The sequence below is a fragment of the Miscanthus floridulus genome, chromosome 8 (assembly GCF_019320115.1).
Source record: "Miscanthus floridulus cultivar M001 chromosome 8, ASM1932011v1, whole genome shotgun sequence".
In the NCBI taxonomy this organism is placed as follows: domain Eukaryota; kingdom Viridiplantae; phylum Streptophyta; class Magnoliopsida; order Poales; family Poaceae; genus Miscanthus; species Miscanthus floridulus.
The window spans coordinates 16,561,626-16,584,615 of NC_089587.1; the positions used below are offsets into that span (position 1 = coordinate 16,561,626).

At 43.7% G+C, this 22,990-nt stretch overlaps 3 protein-coding genes across 4 annotated transcripts; 1 reads left to right on the top strand and 2 right to left on the bottom strand.

The window, feature by feature from the left end:
- The first annotated feature begins 640 nt into the window (after positions 1 to 640).
- Positions 641 to 7,090, top strand: LOC136475833 (ubiquitin receptor RAD23b-like). 2 transcript variants are annotated; one of them, XM_066473471.1, is made up of 13 exons: positions 641 to 898; positions 2,867 to 3,028; positions 3,928 to 3,966; positions 4,039 to 4,106; positions 4,200 to 4,244; positions 4,682 to 4,859; positions 4,958 to 5,089; positions 5,158 to 5,226; positions 5,768 to 5,815; positions 5,899 to 6,008; positions 6,176 to 6,257; positions 6,349 to 6,482; positions 6,581 to 7,090. In XM_066473471.1, the coding sequence occupies exons 1-12, from the start codon at positions 833 to 835 to the stop codon at positions 6,460 to 6,462; spliced, it is 1,113 nt and encodes a 370-aa protein (XP_066329568.1). In that variant the 5' UTR covers positions 641 to 832; the 3' UTR covers positions 6,463 to 6,482; positions 6,581 to 7,090. The 2 variants fall into 2 exon arrangements, with proteins under 2 accessions (XP_066329568.1, XP_066329569.1); XM_066473472.1 differs by having other exon boundaries at positions 5,161 to 5,226.
- Positions 7,091 to 7,110: 20 nt separating this feature from the next.
- On the bottom strand, positions 7,111 to 9,272 carry LOC136475832 (tubby-like protein 4). The gene is made up of 9 exons (XM_066473469.1): positions 8,727 to 9,272; positions 8,512 to 8,623; positions 8,246 to 8,422; positions 8,114 to 8,169; positions 7,924 to 8,026; positions 7,748 to 7,837; positions 7,551 to 7,646; positions 7,411 to 7,478; positions 7,111 to 7,321 (listed from the first exon to the last, which is right to left on the bottom strand). Exons 1-9 carry the CDS (start codon positions 9,227 to 9,229, stop codon positions 7,246 to 7,248), a joined length of 1,281 nt encoding a protein of 426 aa, XP_066329566.1. The 5' UTR covers positions 9,230 to 9,272; the 3' UTR covers positions 7,111 to 7,245.
- A 3,106-nt stretch (positions 9,273 to 12,378) lies between these two features.
- On the bottom strand, positions 12,379 to 15,336 carry LOC136471223 (uncharacterized). Its single transcript, XM_066468957.1, has 5 exons — positions 14,923 to 15,336; positions 14,754 to 14,848; positions 13,969 to 14,057; positions 13,105 to 13,171; positions 12,379 to 13,009 (listed from the first exon to the last, which is right to left on the bottom strand). Exons 1-5 carry the CDS (start codon positions 15,000 to 15,002, stop codon positions 12,990 to 12,992), a joined length of 351 nt encoding a protein of 116 aa, XP_066325054.1. The 5' UTR covers positions 15,003 to 15,336; the 3' UTR covers positions 12,379 to 12,989.
- Positions 15,337 to 22,990: the final 7,654 nt, after the last annotated feature.

Genomic DNA, 22,990 nt, shown 5'->3' on the forward strand with positions numbered 1-22,990 from the left:
ACTCAATATATAGCACACTTACAACCCTTTATTATACTTGCTCTAAATCACCACTCTATTTTAGCCATCGCCAAACCAATACCATATCACCTCAAATTAATAGCATGACAAGTTATTAGCTAATAAGTAATAACGGCTAGCAAGTTCTTAATTCAAAATTTAGATCATAAAACAACCACATCATAAAAGTAAGAGTTGCCAACTAACGATTTTCTATAATGAATTCTTTTGGTTTTAGCCTAGAAAGGGATATTATTGGATATCCTATTTTAAATATCAGATAATCCAACGGATAATCTATATCCATCGAATTTTGCCGATTCTATATCTTACTTCGTATGCACACATAAATTGGATTCAGATCATGTGTAATATATATATATATATATATATTAAAAATTTTCTTCGTATCATTAGATTATTTAGAATTTAAATTTGGATTGCATTGGGCGCCACTTTGTTTACACAACTATCTAGTGTTTCTCGGCCAATTTTTTAAAGGAGATGAGGCGCGGCCGGATCTGTCCCGAATGGCCCATGGGCTTTCGATTCTGCTTAGATTGCCGTGGTCCAGAGTTGTGTGAGTAGGCCTGAAATATCGGATACTCTGCACAGCCCCATTCGTCAGCCCGTGCCGGCACACACGTGGGCATCGCCTCTCTCGTTTCGGTCGTGTTCGCCCCCAAACTCCGGAGGAGCCTTCCGCGCGACGCTCCACGGCTCCACCACCGCTAAAACCCTAGACGGCTAGCCCGCGCACGGAAGCGGGAGCGGAGCGGAGGCGAGCCTCTCCTGCCTCGGGTTGCCCCCGCCCCCGCCCCCGCCCGCCGCCATGAAGCTGACGGTGAAGACCCTCAAGGGCACGCACTTCGAGATCCGGGTGCAGCCCAACGACACGGTGAGATATTCCGATCCCCATTTCGTTTTGAAATCTTCTCGTGCTTCTTACCGGGGTGCTTCCTATCGGGGACGGGTCCGTAGGTGTGAGCGCTTGTGGCGAGGCGGGTGGTTTCTGCGGCATTCTGACCCGGGGGGGGGGGGGGGGGGGGGGGGATTCAGGGAAGAGCTGAACGTTTTGCTGGAGATGTGGTTTTCCTGTCTCTGTATGCTTCACTAGGAGCTGTCGAGAAAATGCAGCAGGGAATTCGATTTTTGTGATGACGAAGGTATAGGGTTGGCCTGAAGACTGGAGAATGAGGTCCGCAGGTGTTCCTTGTGGTTTATAGGATTTGATTTGCGACTTGGTGTCCTGACATTTTGGGGTGTGACCGTGTGAGTGCTGTCCATGACATGGTTATCCCACGTTTGGGTAGAGGGATAGGGAAATGGGGCTGCTCTGGGATAGGGAAATAGGTACCTCTATCCCGACGATTCAATCCCAGCCGGAGGGGTGGGTTATATTGGGAAATCGAAAGTGCAGCCGAGGTGGAGCCGAAGCTGCCGGAGCTGGAGGCACCCTCGTCGCCGGAGCTGGAGTCGCCCTCGCTGCCCGTGCCGCTGCTCGCGCAGCTAGAGCAACCGCTGCCCCCGTCACCCATGCTGTCGGAGCCCTTGTCGCCCGCGCTGCTCAGGCGCTTCCGCTTGGTCCGGTGCGGTCGCACAGGACCTTTGTTGGAGATGCGGCGCGGCCCTGTCCCTGCGCGATTTGGAGGTGCGTCTTCTGGAAACCAGGATCGAGCACCGTTGCTTTTGGGATGGATGGATAAGGCAGGTGCTATTGGGCGTGGCATAGAAAAGTCAAGTGCTTTCTTCTTTTTTTAATTATAGCAGTGGGTCCCACTTGAAACCCAAACTCCAGCCAAACTGCCAAACAATGGATTGGGTTGAACTCTCCATTTCCCAATCCATAACCCACTCCTCTCTATCCCATGCTATATACATTTCCCTATCCCACTGCCTATCCAAACGCCACCTTAGCCCTTAGGGTGATTAGATGGTGGAAGCACGTGAAAATCCATTTAAGGCACTAGTCTCTGATTTCGGGGTGTGACCGTGTGAGTGCTGTCCATGACATGGTTAGGGTGTGATTAGATGGTGGGAGCACGTGAAAATCCATTTAAGGCAATGGTCTCTGATTTTGGGGTGTGACCGTGTGAGTGCTGTCCGTGACATGGTTAGGGTGTGATTAGATGGTGGGAGCATGTGAAAACGCATTTAAAGTACTGGTCTCTGATGTATACATTTGGAAAGTGCCAGGTCTTAACATATCTATGTATCAATGTACTGGAGTTATTTCTGGCAAATGGTTTTGGCGCTTCTGTAGAAGTACTGTGTAGTGTAGGGCTATGATAACCTTGGACTCGCTACAACGGAGTTAAACGAGATCAGGCTCAAAGTTTCACAAGATGGATTTACATGAGTAGAATCGTAATTTGCGATAGGAAGGGAAGAAATGGAGCGTTGAAAAGGAAGAGCATGAGGATTTCTATTTCTCATGCACACTTTTTGTTGGTAGATACTGGCTCAAAGTAACCCGCACCTTGCTCATTTGAAGACCATGTCCCTGCTGCCTGACACACATGTTGCCTGTTGTAAACAGCATCCAGCTTCATTTAAACGTCCCATGCTCTGTCCTGATTGTCATACTGGCATGCTCTTGGGGCTTGAGCCTATTTCATTGTTATGCTGGATTGCTGGTATTCTCTTGCCTCTTGTGCCCATTTGCCTACCTTGTACCTTGTTCAAATACCTCATGGTTCCTTGTTCTTTTCCATATCTTCTGCTTTCCTCCGCCATCGGTGATGCAGGCACAACAAGGGTTTGGATTAATGCTTGTCAGCTTACTGTTTTGTGATCATAGCTGAATGGGTTTTATTGGCATTCTATATTTTGTCAAGGTTCTAGTAACGGTTCCTTATTTTACCAGATTATGGCTGTGAAGAAGAACATCCAAGAGATACAAGGAAAGGACAGCTATCCATGGGGGCAACAACTGCTGATTTTCAATGGAAAGGTCTTGAAAGATGAAAGTACATTGGATGAGAATAAAGTTAACGAAGATGAGTTTCTAGTTGTCATGCTTAGTAAGGTTGGCTTCTAATACATCTCTGTGCTACGTATTATAGGAACTGTTTCAGATAGCTATTATGTCTTACTGAAGTATTTGCCATAACTTTAATCTGATAATGTAACAACTTGATTTTAATGTAAAACTTGATGCAAAATTTACAGATATAATACAAAAAAGGATGAATTGTAACATGTGAAGAAAAGTTAAATTTAGGTACAAAATATAATATAGTTATTTGCCAAAGGTGAATCTGTCTGAAACATTATTTGACCTGCAGTGGTGCTCTGCACTTATTGCTGATCATCTGGCATAGTTTAATACTATCCTTCTGTCATGTGGGGCATCCGGGGACCTGCTGCATGCAGCCAGGACGGTATCCCAGGGGGTGCCGGCTGTAATAAATGGCAATTAGAGTCTGGGGAAGAGATTAGAGTTAATGAGAGATTAGAATTAATGTTGGGGACAGAAACAAGGAGCCAGAGGCTGGGCACATAGGGGCTGAGCTCCTCTATTTATACCCTGTAACCAGTTGAGATTGAATCAAGCAATGAACAACAAACAATCCAGTTACCCCCAAATATTCTAGTCTCCCTTCACGCCGACTTTGCCCGGCCGTCCTCTTGGCAATGGTTGTCCTCCCTATCCCCGATATGAACTAAGGTTCATACCACCTTCCATCCCGCAGTAGCTATAAACCTATAACACAAAGTACTCCTTTTGTATCACAGTTACAAAGTACATGATATGGAAATACACATTCTGGTACTGGGTGTTCCTTGAATGATATGTTTAATGTAGAATGGTATATCTTTTAGCACCATCACTCAGCACGTGTTATCCTTTATTCAACATTTTCCCTGTATGTACTCTTGCTCTGTTTCATATAAATTCATACTTATCCACTCTGTTTTCTGCAGGGTAAAACATCTAGTTCAAGTGGAACTTCATCTTCCCAGGTAGAGTTATTTCCTTTGCGGGTGGAAAAACAAACTACCAGCTTATGTACTAACTGCATGAACCATTACTAGCCCTCAAACACTCCTGCAACAAGGCAGGCACCTCTTCTAGATGCCCCACAACAAGCTCCTCAACCCCCGTGAGTTCTTGCTATAGCTTTTGTTTCTTTCTCTCTAGCCTCTTCATTTGTTTTTATTCTTTTCGTAAACTCATGGGATGCATCTTTTTGCAGGGTGGCACCAACTACAACTTCTCAGCCTGAAGGAGTTCCTGCAGAGTATATTTCCAGCCTGCCAATCACACATCTGTGCTATTAGGCGATTTTGACCACTTAAAATTCCCATTACTGTTTCCGTAGATATCCTCCTTCAGGGGAAAAACTATGTCAACCTTCGTTGAGTCTGTGAAGTTATTTGAGACAAATCATGCAACCTTGCAAAAATGACCATAGCTTGCAGGAATAGAGCCTCCAACTTCTTCGTGTAAATTTAATACGGCCCAATAGGTAAAACACTGTGAGTTAAGCCGAATTATAGTGACACATACCCCCCCCCCCCCAAACACCACCACCCCCAACTGAAATTTGGGAGTACAATACCTATGTTGAAGATAGATCTGAAGTGCTCTTATGAATCTGGAAATTTCCATTTCCTTTACTTCTTTTTTTGGTACATTTAGTAATTCTGCTAACAATTTTTTTCTTCTTTTTGTTAGGGCTCCTCCTAACACATATGACAATGCAGCATCAAATCATCTATCAGCAAGCAATATTGACACAATGATTAACCAGCTAATGGAGATGGGTGGGGGAAGTTGGGACAAAGATAAAGTCCAAAGGGCTCTCCGTGCCGCTTACAACAACCCGGAACGTGCTGTTGAATACCTCTACTCTGTATGTATTTTTCTAGTCGCCCCATTCTTTTGCCTTTTTGCACTTAATGATGGAATCCAATTTTCTGGTGGTAATAGATTTTTTCTGTCAAACATTAGGGTATTCCAGTGACAGCTGAAGTTGCTGTTCCAATTGGTGGTCAAGGAGCAAACACAACTGATCGAGCTCCTACCGGGGAAGCCGGTCTCTCTGGGATTCCAAACACTGCTCCACTAAATCTTTTCCCACAGGTGTACTTTATGTGGTTCAATCATTATCACTGCATGTTGAAGCATCTATTGACCATTAAACAATTCAGCAGGGGGGTTCCAATGCTGGAGGTGGTGCTGGTGGTGGACCACTTGATTTTCTTAGAAACAATCAACAGGTTCTCATTTTAATTTTTGTTGTTTAAGATTTTTGGGTTAATTCTGTATTATTCCCCCTACATACTAAAATATACTATTAGAAAATAAGGTGCCCATAGTAGTAAGTTGTAACAGCCTCATCTAGCACACCTGTTTTCTCACTAATCTTACGGTAACATATTGTGCAAGGATGACCTTATCCCAATGCGGTGCGAACATGAACTTTGTAAAACTTTATTGAATCTTTTGTTTGGAATGAAACCCCAAATATATGTCCATCTAACCTTCTCCTAAATGCCCCCAAATAAAAATCAACAATAACTCCAATGCAACCTTTTGCTTCATTCTTCCATGTGTACTCCTACTTAAATGCACACTAATCAATGCAATGCACACTAATGATTGATGTGCAACATGGTCATTGTACCCCTCACCTTAATGTTAGTCCCAAGTGCAAATGGACTTATATTTGGGATCGGCAGGGTGGGATTACTTCAGTTTATTAAGGAAGAAACCTCATTGTTCTAAATATGAATTAAGAGCATATCAATTATTTTGCAGTTTCAAGCAGTTCGGGAAATGGTGCATACAAATCCAGAAATTTTGCAGGTTTTGTATTATTTGTTTTGGCTTACATTCTATGACTTCTTGTGTAGCACCTGCCTGAACTTTTTGCTGGTATCATGTTATAGCCTATGCTAGTTGAGTTGAGCAAGCAGAATCCTCAAATTCTAAGGCTGATTGAGGAGAATCATGATGAGTTTCTTCAGTTACTAAACGAGCCCTTTGAAGGTGGAGAGGGGTAAGCATCCTCTTATTTTATTAACTTTTCCCCCTTTGTTTGGGTTGTCTGCTTCATCACCACTTGCCAATTGTCATAGATTTCTGGTATTGTGTGAATTGCTGTTTACTGATTTTATAAATAGATAGTGTTCTCATTTCTTCTGCCCATTTCCTTGAAATCTCTAGGGATTTCTTAGACCAACCTGAGGAGGATGAAATGCCTCATGCTATTAGTGTTACACCAGAGGAGCAGGAGGCCATTGGACGGGTAAGCACGCATTTGTTGAACTCGCTATCCTCCGACTTCATAGATATTTGAGATCACATAATCATGTTTTGGTTTGTTTTTGTATATTCAGCTTGAATCCATGGGGTTCGACAGAGCACGCGTTATTCAAGCATTCTTTGCCTGCGATAGGAATGCGGAGCTAGCAGCAAACTATCTTCTGGAGCATGCTGGTGAGGAAGATTAAGCGGGAATAGTTTTCATACGGTGAGAACTCAGCCATCCTCTGGTTGATTATCCTTCGGTAAACATATATGGCAAGTGGCTCACGTCTGGGGTGATTTCTTTCTTCTGAACCTTGACAGCCTTCGTCAACATCTGACCCACATTGATCAAGATTGGAAGTTCCGAGTGACTACTCAGAGTTGATATGGAGCTGACAGTCATTTGAATTGATTTCTGATATGGAGCTGACAGTCATTTGAATTGATTTCTTTGTGCAAGACCTATATTACATGTTGCCTTTTACATTTAAATACATGTAGCTGAACACACTTAAGTAGATTGCTACAGTTGTGTCTTCCCATTCATCAGCGTGTAGTGGTAAACATCAGTTCTGCTCCTGTATGCATAGGATGCAAGTACAACACAAGTATGGCTTGGCGGAAGTACAAGGATCAACTACCACCAAAAGGGAGGATGGCGAATGGACGATGTGTTTGCAACAAGCTGCCCGCATGTGTGGATGATGAGTGCAGAACTGCAGATAGGTCGAGTGTGCCAAGGCTGGCAAGTGTATAAACGACGACAGATTGGTGTAACTAGACTTGTTTGCTATTTCTATTATAAAACATTGCTTGACCGATTAAGTAACACTCAAGTTGCAAAAGGATAATCACGTATTAGCATGATCTTTTATTCAATCGCCTTCTCAGGTAAGAAGCTGGAAGACTGGATGTACAGAACCGCTTAGATTACATCAGCTACTAAAGGTCAAAAACAAACACTCCATCCCCGCAAGGCTCCCATTTCACAGGGTGCAGCACAGCTTTGCGTCGATCGATGCCAGGCAAATGCAGAACGCTTGGTAGCCGGTCAGCGGGTATCTGCAGAACACATTTTTCTGAGATGAAACTGATCTCGCAATTGGACCGAAAGCACTGGAGTAATTTTGGGTGAGGCTTTTTTTTGTTACCTAAAATCCATTATGTACTTGGATTTCCCAACCCTACCATGCTGCAACACTGTCTGCCTCCCGTTTTCCTGCCAAGCAAAGTTTCATGTATCTTATGACTGCTGTGATCTCTGATACGTACCAGACAAATGAAATGTTACCTCCAAAGTCATCTGAAAATTCTTGACCGATGTTTGCACCTTGTACCCCATCCTTCCTGCCCTCTCTCTGAAGTCCAGTTCGTAGCGCTTTGTCATCTGTCGTAACAACACAAATCAACAACCATCAGCTTGCCTCTTGAGAGTTGAGATACCACTCCGAGGAATACGCATCAAACAAGCTGTCATGAACTCCTTACATGGTTGTAGAACGGGGCTCTTGAGCACAACGGGTCAGCTCTGCTCTTCTTCTCCTGCCAATCCTTTGGGAGCCCACTGACATGCTGAATCTGCAAACTTCCATAGTCACTAAGAACCATCTGCCTGATTCCAAATTACCTCGCTGAATGTTGAAAATTTTTCATCTGAACTTTACCTGAGCAGAATTGTTGGTCTTGAGCTGCATGGACTGGTTCTTGGGGATCCATGCCCTCATTCTTCTGAAACTCCCGGTGAGCGTGGTGATGGTGGGGGCAAACCTGCAGGAACAAAAAATTGTGGGTCAAGAAGCATTCCGGAAGGGAGCGACTGATTCCTGATGGATTCTGAGGTCGGTCGGATCTTACGCGACAACGCCAAGAAGCCGCTTCGACGGGTTCTTCAGCTCGTCCGCTCGGCTCCCCTGCCAGCCATGAACATCGGCTCATCAAGCGCTGAAACGCAATCAGGAAGAAGCATGATTTGAGGTGTGGATGTACCTGGCCCCAGATTTGGTACTTGGATCCGACCAGGTTGGCGCCCACCGTGCCGAGGAAGTTGTTGTCGGCGGTGCAGAAGATGCCGTCCTGGTTCTGCGCCACGATGAACTCGGACCTTCCCCTCCTCCTCCGGTGCCGCGCCACCGCCAGCTTGCGGTCCTGCCGCCCCTGCCCCTCCTGCGCCATTCCACAAACACAAATTAACCTCGTATCGCTCTGACATCGCCTTGCGGATTTCAAACAATGCAGGTCGGAGGCCATCTCACGTTGGTGTAGAGGGAGTAGAGCGCGACGCCTCTGGCGCCGGTGGCCGCCTCCCGGACGATGACGCACGTGCACCGGCCGACGTCCTGCGGCAGTGGCCGGCACAGCAGCGCCCTGCAGGAACAGGGGAAAGAGGGAGCATTGTTACTATCCGCTGCGTGGTCCCGCGGCGGCGGCGGCGCAGGGGAGGTCCGGGCGGCGGCGTGGCGCGGCGTACCTGTTGGGGAGCGTGGCCCAGGAGGAGGCCGGCGCGGACTCGCTGTCGGAGAGGTCCCACGCCTCGTAGTTGGAGGACGGCGGCGGGAGCAGCAGCTCCCTGCCCCGGGGCCCGACGACGAACGCGGGCGGCGCCTGCGCAGCCACCTTGGCCGCCTCGTCCTTCATGCGGAGCTGCAGCGACGACGGCTTCAGCGGCGGCGGCGTAGGCGTAGGCGGTGCTACAACCGCCGGCGCCGGCTCCGCGGGCTTCGACAGCTCGGCGGTCGTCGTCGCCGCAGCCGCCGCCTTCCCCTTGTCCTCCTCCTCCTTCCTGTGGCCGAGGCTCTTCGTCCGCTGGTTCTCCTTCTCGGCGGATGCCGCCGGCCCGCGCCTGGGCCTGGCGCTCGCCACGGCCGGAACCGGAGACGGAGACGCGGCGGCGTTGTTGCTCCGCGGACGCAGCGGCTCCCTCCTGGCCCTTGTCGTCGTCGCCTTGGGGTTGGGCGTGGTGGCGGTCGCCATCGCCGGGCGTGGCCTCTGCAGTAGAGTGCAGGCTCTGTTGGCGTGCCGGTACGCGGGGGTGCGCAGCGCAGCGGACAGCGACAGCTCGGTGGACGAACTGAGGCCTTTTTAAAATTCAGGGCTTGTTACGTCGCGTGACACGTTCGTGAAAATAAATTATAAAAGTTCTTGTACACTCGATAAATTTATTAAGTCTAATTAATATGATATTAACACATGTTTACCTGTATTGTTAAATCATAGATTAATTAGATTTAAAAAATTCGTCATACAAATTAGTTTTAATATATATATTTAGTTATTTTTAGTTTATATTTAATACATCATGTATGTGTCAAATACTTAATAAGATATAGACTAAATTTTAGGGAGAGAAATTAAACTAAGTGGACGATTTGTTGTTTATTGGTGGGTGATTTGGAGGGGGATTTAAATTTGAAACCGGGGAGAGCGACTGCTTGGCCTCGGTGGCGGCTAGCGTTCGGCTGCCAACGCAACGGTCGCTCTCCCTCGGGAATCGTGCGTCTCCGGTTATCTTTTGGTTTGGGCCCAGTTTAGTTTGCAAAATATTTTACAAAATTTTTCATATTTTTCGTCACATCGAATCTTTGGACGATGCATGAAGCATTAAATATAAATAAAAAATAAAACTAATTACACAGTTTAGACGAAATCCACGAGACGAATCTTTTAAGCCTAATTAGACTATGATTGGACACTATTTGTCAAATAACAACGAAAATGCTACAGTGTTCATTTTGCCAAAAATTTTAGAACTAAACTGGGCCTTGGGACTTGTTTAGTTCCACTTTATTTTGTCAAATTTTTCAAGATTCTTCATCACATCAAATCTTTGGACACATGCATGAAGCATTAAATATAAATAAAAAATAAAACTAATTACACAGTTTAGACGAAATCTACAAGATGAATCTTTTAAGTCTAATTAGACTATGATTGGACACTAATTATCAAATAACAACGAAAAACGCTATAGTTATATTTTGTAAAATATTTCGGATCTAAACTGGGCCCGGGACCTTTTACCCTCTGCGATGATTTTTGTCATTCATAGTGCTACAGTCCAGTACTGCGCTATTACTGCTGGTACCACTACTAGTACTAGTACTAGTACAGTAGTACGGAGTATGTGATTTGAATGAGGTTCTGAGAAACCACGAGGGTTTGGGGCAGGGCCACCGTGGAAAAGGAGAGATACACCTCGCAGAAATTTTGGAAATTCCAATTTCCAAATGCTAGGCAAGCAGGCATCCGACGCGAATTGCTTTCCGCCCGGTTCGTTTGGACTTTTTGGTTGATACAACGTGACTGAAAATATTATTGGTTAATTTGGTGTGAGAGAAAAATACTATTTGTTGACTGAAAAAGTATTATTTATAAGCTAAGGGGGTGTTTGGTTCCTACAGAAAAATTTTAGTCCCTGTCCTATCGGATGTTTGGACACATGCATGAAGTATTAAATATAGACAAAAAAATAACTAATTACACAGATTGTGGCTAATTTGCGAGACGAATTTTTTAAGCCTAATTAGTCCATGATTTGACAATGTGGTGCTACAGTAAATATGTGTTAATGACGGATTAATTAGGCTTAATAAATTCGTCTCATAAATTAGTCTCTATCTATGTAATTAGTTTTATAATTAACTCATATTTAGTTCTTCTAAATAGCATCCGAACGTCCGATGTAACATGGACTAAAATTTAGTACATGGAACCAAATACTCCCTAAATAAGCCCAATAGAATAAGGCGATCGCTTGCTCACTCAGTCGCTGTGCCACTGCCATCTGCCGCGCTCCATCAATTAATACCGCCTCGTAACTGAAAAGCGAGCCCCGAGGGGTACAGAGTAAACATGTTCTAATGATAGATGAATTATGCTTAATAAATTCATGTCGTGAATTACCGAGAATTTCTATAATTTATTTTATTATTACTATCCGAACACTCTATCGTGACATCTTGAGGACACTTGAGACGACGTTCAAAACTTTACTCCATGGATTTAAACACCAGAAATAATGAATGAAGTGAAGTATACTCCGTACGATACGAGGTGATTGGAGTAGTAGTACGAAGTACTCCAGGAGTACAGACACTAGAGCGGAGCCGTGACGCTGACGCATCCGTATTTGACAATGCTGACTAGAGCCCCATGCGGGCCCGGGCTTTCGTATCCAGCCGCTGCCGTGTCAGTTCTCAGGTCGCCTTTTCTTTAATGGGCTGCAAGTACGATACGAGGGAGCCCGGCTTTGGAACCAACCAACCAGGAGGAGGGCACGTAAAGCCCAAGTTTAAATGCTTCTGAGCGAATTGTTTATACTAGCTTTAAAGACTCAACATGCGAAGTTGTGCCGGCACGCGAGGACCAGGCTCTACTGTAGGCTTCGATACGAGTTGCACTTCACCTCGTTTTGTTTTGTTTTTTTCTGTTTCTTTTTCACAGATACAGGGACCAAAGTTCAGTAGAGGTCAGGTATTTGATACTAATCAGAAAGACTAAACATAAACTTAATTAGGTTTAATAAATTCGTCTTATAAATTAATCTCAATCTGTATAATTAATTTTATAATTAATCTATATTTAATACTTTAAATTAGAATCAAACATTTGATTTGACAAGAACTAAATTTTAGAAAGAACCAAACACCCCCACTGCTTGGGCCCACTAAAGTGTACTTAGCTGTCGTTGTACTTGGGCCGATCGAAGTTGCATGGGCTTAACCTATCGTTCACCGTTGGGGTTCTCTCTTGTGTGTATTACTTTTTAGCGAACCAACAACATTTTTCTCTCATGCCATTTCAGCATAGACATCAGCATAAGCTAAATTTCAGCGAAACGAACAGAAGTATTTGACACAAAGTAGACGGGCCCATTTATTCCACCCAATTTCCTCAAAAAAAAAATATTCCGCCCAATTCGCTGCTGCAATTCAGCAGGAAATTATTTACCTTACGCTAATAAGTAATAACTGAGATATATATACATATACTGGCAGGTATATGTATATAGGGGGGGAAATGCAAAATAGGGGGGGAAAAGGTATAGTGCAATAATCGTTACATTAAACGGTGAACAAACGTCTAAAATGCTTGGTTGGAAAGGTATGAGCGAATCTCGGAAACATAAAGGGTAATACAAATTAGAAGATTACAATAACGACCGGAGAATCTCCTGTCAGTTCCATTAGGTGTGAAGTTAATAATACGACCAAAATTCATGGTTGTAAATGAAGCAAAACTGAAAGCACAGAACACATGGAACACACATATAGACATAGTGCTCTACTAATAACGAACTAAGAAAGCAGCAGCCTGCCTGCACCTCCAATGTGTATGGCTCCGTTGATGTTGTAGCGACGAACAAAATCGAAGATCTGAAGCATCCTTGTTCCTTCTTCCAAGATCTAAGTGAGCGGAGGAGCATCATCAATAAACTTTCGAGTACTAACTAATTGATCTCTAGGGAACTGTGAGGCAGTTGGAAACTGGCAAACTGATCCTTGTAGTCCTGGGTTCTAAGGAAGCAACCAACATAGAAAAAAGGGAGCAAATCAAATTTACCTAGGATCAACCTGTGAAAACTGTAAGTGGGGGACAAAAATAAAACTGCTGACCAGGACCAGTTTGTGTTCATAAAACGAAAACGAGGATGAAGAATGATCCACATGGACTCCATGAACATAAGGCCACCAAGTATTGTAAGGTAAAGATTATCAGGCCTTATCAAATGGAATCAGCATATCAAATAAGTTCCTGCAAATAGCAGCAGGAAGTCAGCAACTAAATACCAAACAGATTGTCGAGAAAATGTGAGAACAAAAGGAAACGGTTGTAACATGAGTTGGAACTTGGATTGTAAATGTTGGGTAATATATGCAGCCCTTCCATGTATATGATCATTTCATGAACGTATCTCTGAATTAAAATAGCATAACATGAGTTAGAACCTAGTAGGGTACAGCTTTGTAACAGGTTGTTGTTGAAGGACACAATATGAAGGAGAAATTTCTGGTGCAAATATCAGGCAATCATTTATAAAAAGGCCTATGCTGCTGCATGGGCAGTCATTCATTAGCTCAAAAGGGATCAGACATCTTCAATTAAAACCGCTAACGCTTGTACAATGTAATGAGCATAAACAAAGGAAAAGATAAGTCGTTGATCCCTTTTGCTAGTGTGAGGGTTTTATGGAGGAACAAAATCATTTGATATAAGAGGCATAGCCCAAAAGTATAGCGGGTAACCCCGCGCTTTGCGCGGGCAGCAGACTGACAATATACACAATGTATAACAATTTTTCTTTTTTGGCAGGAATGATAATTAGTGCCAGAGTACTATTTATGTCTTGCCATGTCAGAAACAAATTAGTGCCAGAGTTATCATGTTTGGTAATGGGAAAATCACACGGTCATTGAAATGCAGATTGTTTTTATAACTAGTTTCTGGCTGTAATGTGTCGTCATTTTCCAATTTGACAGTAACATTGTGTGGTGAAGCAATTCATTGATAAATCACAATCGTTTTGATCGCTTAAAAATAAGATGGTCAAATTCGAAAGTACAACACCAACCCTGTTGTCATTTTCCAATTTGACAGTAAAATTTTGTGGCAAAGCAATTCATTGATAAATCACAATCATTTTGATCGCTTAAGAATAAGATGGTCAAATTCGAAAGTATAACACCAACCCTGAGAAGTAAGAAGGAACAAACCTTTGTTGTAATGTCCCATGATAATTTCAGAGCTGAGACATCGTATGGTTCAAGAGCTGCATTATTAGCCCCAATGCCATGGTCCAAAGCTGAGGCAGAACAGCAAGAATGTGTCATGATTTGCTGGTATATCCAGGTCACAGATGGATACACGTTAAACAAAACCAACCGCAAGCAGTACATAAATTAGTTTAGCGGTTGCTAATATTAAGTAACAGACAGCAATGAGGGACATGTTGACTCTGAGAAATTTGGGATTAATGAGCAGGACTGAAGAAGGCAGTCCAAGACATAGAGGAAGTATATGAAACTAAAGTAATTTTACGTTTAGGAAAAACTATCAGAAATAAGCAGGGCGGAAATAAGACGATTCTGTAACAAATCTGACTAATTTGTGCATGAGACAGAGAAGTCATACGATATCTAGTTCGTATGTGCCATGGCACAACCTATGTTAGCAGTGTAGCTCAGGATTTAGTTTAAAATAACTTCTGATGTAAATTAGCGCAGCAAAGCTAGTGGGACTGAGAAACAGTGTAACACGTGTAGGCCAAGATTGCATGTTGTCCGCCAAAAATACGCTGATTTTTTCGGGCGCAGCTTGAGACAACGTGGAAGGAGATAGGCATACAAACCTGCGCAATCAATCAAAAGATGAGTAGCATTGTAGCAATGAGCACAAAATCAAAGGCTGACCCCAAAGCTGCAGTGCCACATGACATACATATGCAAGATCGTAGCTGAATGTAAATGACGCACAGGGAAAATCGACTAACAGCACATACCATGCAGGGCCAAGTAGAACGCAGGCTGTCGTGGTTGACCTGCAGTGGAATTTCCCACCTGTGCACGCATGCAGCCGTCAAGGCGACCCTGCTCGCTGCAACAAAGAGGGGAGGCGGAGATCGCAGTCATGGCAGAACGAAGAGGAAGGAAGGGAAGCCGCGGAGTCACCAGATCCGGAGACGCGGCGGTTTCCGGTCGCATAAGCCGACGCAGGCGGCCTCGGTATCCGTACGGCTGGAACGCGGCATCGTGGTCCAACGGCGCAGGCTGACGGACCGCGCTGGGGGAGGAGAGTGAGGGCGGGCAGCTGCTGCAGGACGCCACCGACCGGGGGCAGCGCGGAGGCAGGTGCGGTGCCCGGCGGGGGGTGTCGGGCCGGCGTGCCCCGGCGTCACTGCCGCGGTCCAGCGTTGCGGCCGGTGGATGGCGCAGGAGGGGTAGTGCTCCAGCGGGGCGCCGTCGCAGGCGTCGGAGGTCGCCGACGGGGGAGAGGAAGAGCAGGCAGAGGCTGCGAGGCGGCGGCGCGCGGCATCTGCGCGTGGAGCGGCCGGCGAGGACGCGGATGTGGCGAGTTTTTTTTTCCTTTTTTTTCCCTCGACTAGGGAGCGTCCACTAAATTAAAAAAAAAAAGAAAGTTCGTGAAATTAATATAGCCAGAACGCGACTTCACATGCTCATAAACTTTACTATATAGACTTTTTATGAAACGGCTAAGATAATATTTTATATCGATAAAAAAAATTCTACGATATTTATTTTTTTCATGTGCCAATAAATCTATGAATAAGTTCCGCTGTATCTTCATATAATCATGTACACACAGGTTCGAGTATATATGCAAATAGGTTCGTGCCCGTACGTTGCTACGGGACAACTAAACTTTTGTACTAAAAACACACGGATCGTACGATAAGATAATAATACTGTAAAAGTATATGACCAACGTTAAAGTGACATTTAATTCAAAAAGCTAAGTTCGTGAAATTTATATAGTCACAGAGAGCGTGACGTCGCAGGCTCACAAACTCTACTATGTAGATCTTTCTGTGATGCGGCTAAGATCATTTTTATACCGACAGGAAGAGATTTTCGATATCTATTTTTTCGTGCGCCAACAAATCCACGAATAAGTTTCACAACATCTCCATACTATCCTGTACACGGCGCTGGCAAGCGAATTAACCATAACTTATATAATTAGTTTTATAATTAGCTCATGTTTAACCCTCCTAATTGATATCTAAAAATTCAATGTGACAAGGACTAAAGTTTAATCATGGGATCCAAACACCCTCTCACTCTCGACTCCTGCTGGCTGCTCATTTGCACCACCATGCATATGTATCTGTACGTATATATTCTAATGCCAGAACATCTAAGATGGTCTTTATTGTCCACCCTTTGAAAATATCATAACTTTAAGGTTGTCATTTATGTATAATGTAGGATTAAGATGCTTTGCACTGATCTATGAGGGTGTCCATGAGAGTTAAAATTTTTGATGCATTGCAGTGATCCAGTTGTGTATCTATTTTTTTCTTCTTCTCAAACAAGCATATTTAGTTCAACCATCTATGACTATTAGGACCTGTGATGTTTCAAACTTTTCAGCTACCACTACTGTTCTAGCTCTAGCCCTGCTTATTAGCTGTGAAAAGTTTCGAAGGTCTACCCTCCAGAAACTGCAAGTATGATAGAAAATGCAGATTGCAACTGATATCTAGATGTGTCAACTCTTAGTACCATAAATGTTGCTTAAGTTTCATCAACATGCTCTAATTTTTTATGTGAAGCTGACGATTCAGTTTTGCTATACTTCACTTTGCATAGCACTATGTTCCCTCTTCCCTCCCTCTTTCTCGTGTTAGAAACTTAAACTGCAGTATGCGTAACTAAAGATTTAGGCGCCTCTGCTGGACCAATTATTGTTGGTTGAAAGGGTTTTATTGATAAGGTCTGATCAATTGTGTTTCAAGTATAAGGTTCAATGATTTCTTTTCTAAGAGGAAAAAGAACTGCATAAATCAAGTTGCAAAGGAAATCAGAATAATATATACCTCTAGGCAAGGAAAGGAACGTATAAGATGTAAGATTTTTTGAAGAACAATAGTATTTTAAAAATTCATATCGTGTTTTGAACATTTTTGTCAGGCCAACAATCTCATCCTCGAATGAGTTTTCTTCGATGCAAATAAAAGACATGAATTAAAGTCTCTAATATAGCTTGGAAATAAACTGTTGAATGTTTCTTGTACAGCTCATGATTGTTTCCTTTCATGCATAATTATTTCTTTCCATGCATGTGGCCTCAACCAGTAACAGGGTTTACGTGCATTTTAGGGACGTCTGTGCTATGCATGTTTCCTTCCATGCATGTGGCATCATGTTAATTATATTTTAGGGCCGTCTGTTTCATGCATCCTGTTTACGTGGACATATTTTAGGGGCACCGCATGATTGTTTTCTTCTGTGCATGATTATTGTTTCCTTCCATGTATGTGGCCTCAGGTGATCAATTTATTTCCTTCAAAACAGGCGGAGATCGTAGGGATAGCAGTTTCTTTTTATATCGCGCGGAGTATCGCACGACCAGAAGAGAGGAGCGACCAAAAAAAAAGTCATACCTAAAAATTATCTTACTTTTATTCTTTTTAGTTATAGGAAATGTGGTCGGTGGGGTAGCTTGTGGATGTGGACGTGGGCGCGTGGTGGACATCCGGGGTGTACAGGCGGGAGCAGGGGTGAATCACTACGGATGGATAGTGTTCTGAGTATGGGGAACGGGAGAACAGTGCGGTTCACCGAAAACAAAGGTCTATGTAGTCTTTGTTTAGTTCCACCTCAACTTCTAAAAAGTTGCTATAGTACTTGTCACATCGAATGTTTGTGGTTTATGCATGGAGCATTAAATGTAGACGAAAAGAAAAACTAATTGCACAGTTTGGTGAGAAATTGTGAGACGAATGTTTTGAGCCTAATTAGTCCATATTTAAACACTATTTACTAAATAAAAACGAACGTGCTGCAATAGCCTCAAAATTCAAATTCCTATGACTAAACACAGCCGTAGACGTAGATACTACCACTACCAGGAAATTATTTTGCTTACAATGAGTGGGCCATGCATCCTTACGCTTGAATGGAAAGCCCGGGAAAGAATTGGTCCTGCCGCCAAGTGGAGTGACACAACTTACGTCTCCTCCTATCCTACTGTCTCTTGCGCGATGCACAAGCACAAGGAACCGTGCATCCATGTACCCACGTGGCACTCTTACCACGTCTTAGGTTTCGTCTCCGTCCATGTCCAGCCAGCATGGATACGGTCTTCCGGTTCGGCAGTTCAGTTTGGTGAGCGGTCATTTGTTCGAGCCAGAAGCTGGGCGTGATACTCCAGCAGTCCAGTTTCTTGTTTGGATGGTGTGACAGAACCACCTGATCTAATGTTTTTAAGGAGATCTAATGTTTTTAAGGAGATATTTGTCTTCCATTAGACACTATACACTTAAGAGAAGACATTAAACTACGCAGTTCTATCGAGCACATATCAAGAAAGAACTCAAAAATCCATATTTTTTATCAGGATCATAAACGAGAGAATAAAACTTACAACATCTTTAACCATTTATTACATCACTTTATTACAGTAGCCGAACATTACCTCATTTGATTATAACGATGAAATATAACAATATTATCGGAGTTACAGGGGAAACAAAGATTAATTTAATGACATGGTGGTGCATTAACATAGTGAACATTTTATACGAGAGATGCTAGCAGATTTAACATCTTTTCTTATAAAAACCTTTAGTGAGGGTTATAAATAAACACTACAATCGTAGCGTGAAAGGATTCCTCTCTGAGCCCACTAGAAGGTTTTCACACACAAGAGTCAGCTGTATGTATCCTTCGATCACCTACAACATGGGGAATAAAACCATGAGTACTCGATTGTACTCCGTAAGACTTACCCGACAGAAAGAAAATAAAAGACTCCAAGAATATGCGAGGATTATTTGGCTCGTGGCTTATTGCATCCGCGGAAGCATTACTAAACGCGCGTCCTTATATTAAATTTTATTAGCAGTCATCATTAGTTCATTAATTATTTATTCTATGTAAGCTCTTATGCTACTTTCAAACAGGTGGTGAGCAATCAGAACCATTTTACCATCTTTCATATTCCAGTTCTTACTACGGTATTAGACCATAGCCAAGTCAGTATTGTCTCACAGAAACGGCGATTCGCGAATTAATGTATCACAACTAGGTAACCCGAAACACACGCCACGTTTATACCCTAGGCATAAACAAGATCAACCCATTCAACTCCTGTCACGGGGGCCAGGTCCTCGTCCAAACTTAGACTCCAAACCCCCACACTTGAGACCCGGTCTTAGTATATTGCTTAGACCTCCACCTTTTCTCGCCTCCAATCAGTCGGTCCAAAAAGAGTCAGAACCCACGACAAGAGCGTAACGAACCTTTCTGCTCCCATAAGTAAGTATGTGCTCAGGATAATACGTTTGTGACCTGACTACCATCCACAGCAACAGACGGGCCTCAATCGACACAGACGGAACCAATGCAATCTGAGACTCTCTTGGTTGCCTAACCAAATCCAAATCTGAAGCACAGTCCCACCCTGTCTCCAATTATCCTCCATATATATTCTATGTGATAGTAATATAATAACAATAATAATATCTTTCCTATCTCTCGCGAGTGACAGGTAATCACTCGACTTCTACCGGATCCTATAATATAGCAATCTACATGATCCTGATATACTAGTAGGTGATGAGGACATCGCCACGCTGGACACACCGACGCCATGGTCTTCCCCAAGTTCCAATTCGTTCCCAACTCAGCTGCCACGTCGCCCTCGGATTCAGCAGACACGTCGTCACTGTTTCGGTCATAACTTCCTCATACGACATCGAAATGGGCCGTTCTTGGATGCGTTGGAAAGGGGACGACGACGCCATCGTTTTGGATCTGGTCCCAGCTCCAGAAGGTCCGTGGATCATTCTGTGTGACCACGGCAAGGTGCTACGTCACCTATTTAGGCCAACTTGGCCATGTATCGTGTCGGGCCTTAAGCCCAAGTTGTGGGCGCCCAACCCCTGGCCGTCCCTAACCCTAGGTTGAGTCTTAGACTATAAACATAGCCGCCGCCGCCGCTACATAATTGGGTTTTGTTTAGAGTTTAGTTTTCCATCGAGGAACTAAATCGTTCATTGTAACTGTGGTGACAAATCCTTTTACAGTGATCCAGGGCTCCCGTTCTTGATCTCCTCCACTGTGTCGATTAGTCCTTTGGAACCGAGTTCTTGAATCCTTTATTGATATTCGCGTCATTCATATTTGCAATTTCAGATTGCGTGTTTTACCTTCTTGCTTGTGCTCTTCGATTCGCTTGCAGGAAAAGCCTTCTTGGCGAGGTCAATCAAGTTGTGCTTGGTTGATAACCAACGGAGCAGTGGTGTAACGGTTGTAGGGTTCGAATCGTGTCTGATTTGAAGCCGGATCGCCAACGTCGAGATCTCCACAAATCAAACTTACCGGCTACCTCTCAGAAGATCAGGCCTATACCCATCAATTGGTATTAGATATTTCAGGTTTACCGCGAGGTATAATCTCGTTTGCCTTAGATTCATATTTGTTCATTACCTAGAGTCCACAAAAAGCCCAAAAATATTTCAATTTCCGCTGTCCTATCGCCCTTTGTGCCTTTGCAATTTCGTTTTAGATTCGTGTTGTTGAGTTTGTGTCCGTGGTCGAGTCTTGTTGCTGGTTTAGGATTGTGTTCGTGGTCGTAGTTCAATCGCCCGTTGCTGTGATTTTGTTTTCCGCCGCTATCCCATCCACCGTTCCCAAACAACAAGTCGAAGCCACCACATTACTCGACTTGCCCCGCTAGCCGCCTTGTGTAACTTCTCGCCACCGCGCAAACCCTAGATAGGTTCCCAGCCGCTCTTATTTTGCTTGCATCGCAGCCATCCTTACATCATCAGGCGAATACCTACTGCTGTGATCGGTGTTAGAGTTTAGGGACGCTTTGCCCTAACTGCCGCCGCCGTGTTGTGCCTCCCGGAAAACATACCTTGAGATACCTTCGGTAAAATAGGCATAACTTTTCGCTCGTTTATGAGAAAAATCTGAAATTTTTTCAGCAGCTTCTTGACACCATTTGGATCCGACCCAAACTTGGCTTCGCCCTGTTTGGTTTCATCAGAATTGCCAAAAAAATTCAGGAAAGTATAGAAAAAAAATTGTCAAAGTTTTTGCACGCTTTTCGGAGAACGTGTTGAATTTCTGTAGACCACATCCCACCTCAGTTGTAGGTGCCAATTTTTGTGGTTGCATCTTTTATGATCCTTGTTCAGAGAAAAGTATAAAAAAAATAGTGAAAAAAACTTTGTTTCCTACTAGTGCCTTTTGGAAAAATCCAGGAAAAATTCAGGAAAAAGGAGAAATTCGGGCTATTTGCTTGTTCTGTGAGTTCTTTCGATCGTCCTTTGTTTTCACCTTGTTGCGCTATGTCTCGACACGTCTTAGCCAGCACCTGTGATTTGTACTTTGGATCCAGATTGAACAATCGTTACTCTGCACTCGTTAATTGCTAATCCTTGCTGTCATATTGTGTGCCTACCCATAGCTCCACATATTCTTCTGTCAGCATAGGTTCATCTTGCAACTGTTACCCACGCTCAACAACAGATTGCTTTGCCACTTTGGTTTTGCTCCTGTTTGGCATTGGTAAGAATACAGGCAAGACGGTGGTAAGCCGCTTGTGATTTTGCATTCCACTTTCACCACTATCACCACCACTTGTCTTCTTTTAGTTGATAGGGATAATACTTTGGTGTTGTCTTTTTCTATCTTCTAACCATGGCAGGAACTCCGACGGACTTCAATGAGTGCGTGTCCAAGGGCGAGCTTGCAACGTTCATGACTAAACAATACAATCTTATGACCGAGCTGATGCGCAACGTGAATAATCTGGTCACCCGCATTGAACAGCTTAAGTAACGCCCTCCACCTTATCGTGCTGATGATGAAGATGCGGTTGCTTTTGGTGATGAAGAAGCGTATGCTGACGGTGGTGCCCGTCGCCGCCTCAACTTCAATCGTCGCGGTATGGCAGGTAATAATCATGGTAATAATGATCCTTTTGCTAAAGTTAAATTTAGTCTACCTCCTTTTGCTGGTAATGTTGATCCAGAGGCATATTTAGATTGGGAGCTTGCTGTTCAACAAAAATTTGATTCTCATAATGTTCCTGCTGAGCATAGAGTTAGACTTGCTACTAGTGAGTTTACTAATTTTGCTTTGTTCTGGTGGAGTGATCTTTGCAATGCCAATAATGCTGCTGCTGTGCCTCAAACTTGGAATGTTTTAAAGCAATGTATGAAATCTTGTTTTGTTCCTCCTTATTACCAACGTGATTTACGTTTGAAACTACAAACTTTAAAATAAGGTGATAAAGGAGTAGAAGCATACTATCAAGAATTGCTTATTGGTTTAGCACGTTGTGGTATAAATGAAGATGATGATGCTAGTGCTAGATTTTTTGGTGGTTTAAACCATGATATACAGAACATACTTGATTACAAAGAATGACACAATTTTTCCCAATTGTATCATCTTGCTATTAAGGCCGAATGAGAAGTACAGGGACGCAAACAACACCAGCCTTTCAGGTCTAACAATGGGAGGAATTTTCAGCAGCGTTCTGAGCCGGAGACGCCCAAGCTTCCTGTGCACCACAGCCATCTACACCTCCATTTTCTTTCGGGGTAAGTAAATTGTCTAATGTGCAGTTTCCACAGCTGAAGAAAGGTGGCACTCCGGGTGCTTCTACTAGCTCCTCCTCGTCTAGCTCTAAAATCATTTGCCACCGATGCAAAAGCATGGGACATGTCATGAAGGAATGCCCCAGTCGTCACGCTTTCATTGCTACCGAGGATGGATATGTAAGTGCTAGTGATGTTGAAGATGATTTAGCCCTTGCTGCTAACATTGATGCAGATCCCACCGAGGGCGATCATGACAAGGAGGCCATCACCATTGACTCCGTGGCTGCTGCCGTGGACTACCCTAGCCTTCTTGTGCAGCGTGTGTTGAGTACACGTGTGGGTCATGAAGAAGAGATGAAGATCCAACGCCACAATTTGTTCCACATGTATCTCAATGTGCAGGGTTGTCGTGTTCTCACTATCATTGATAGCGG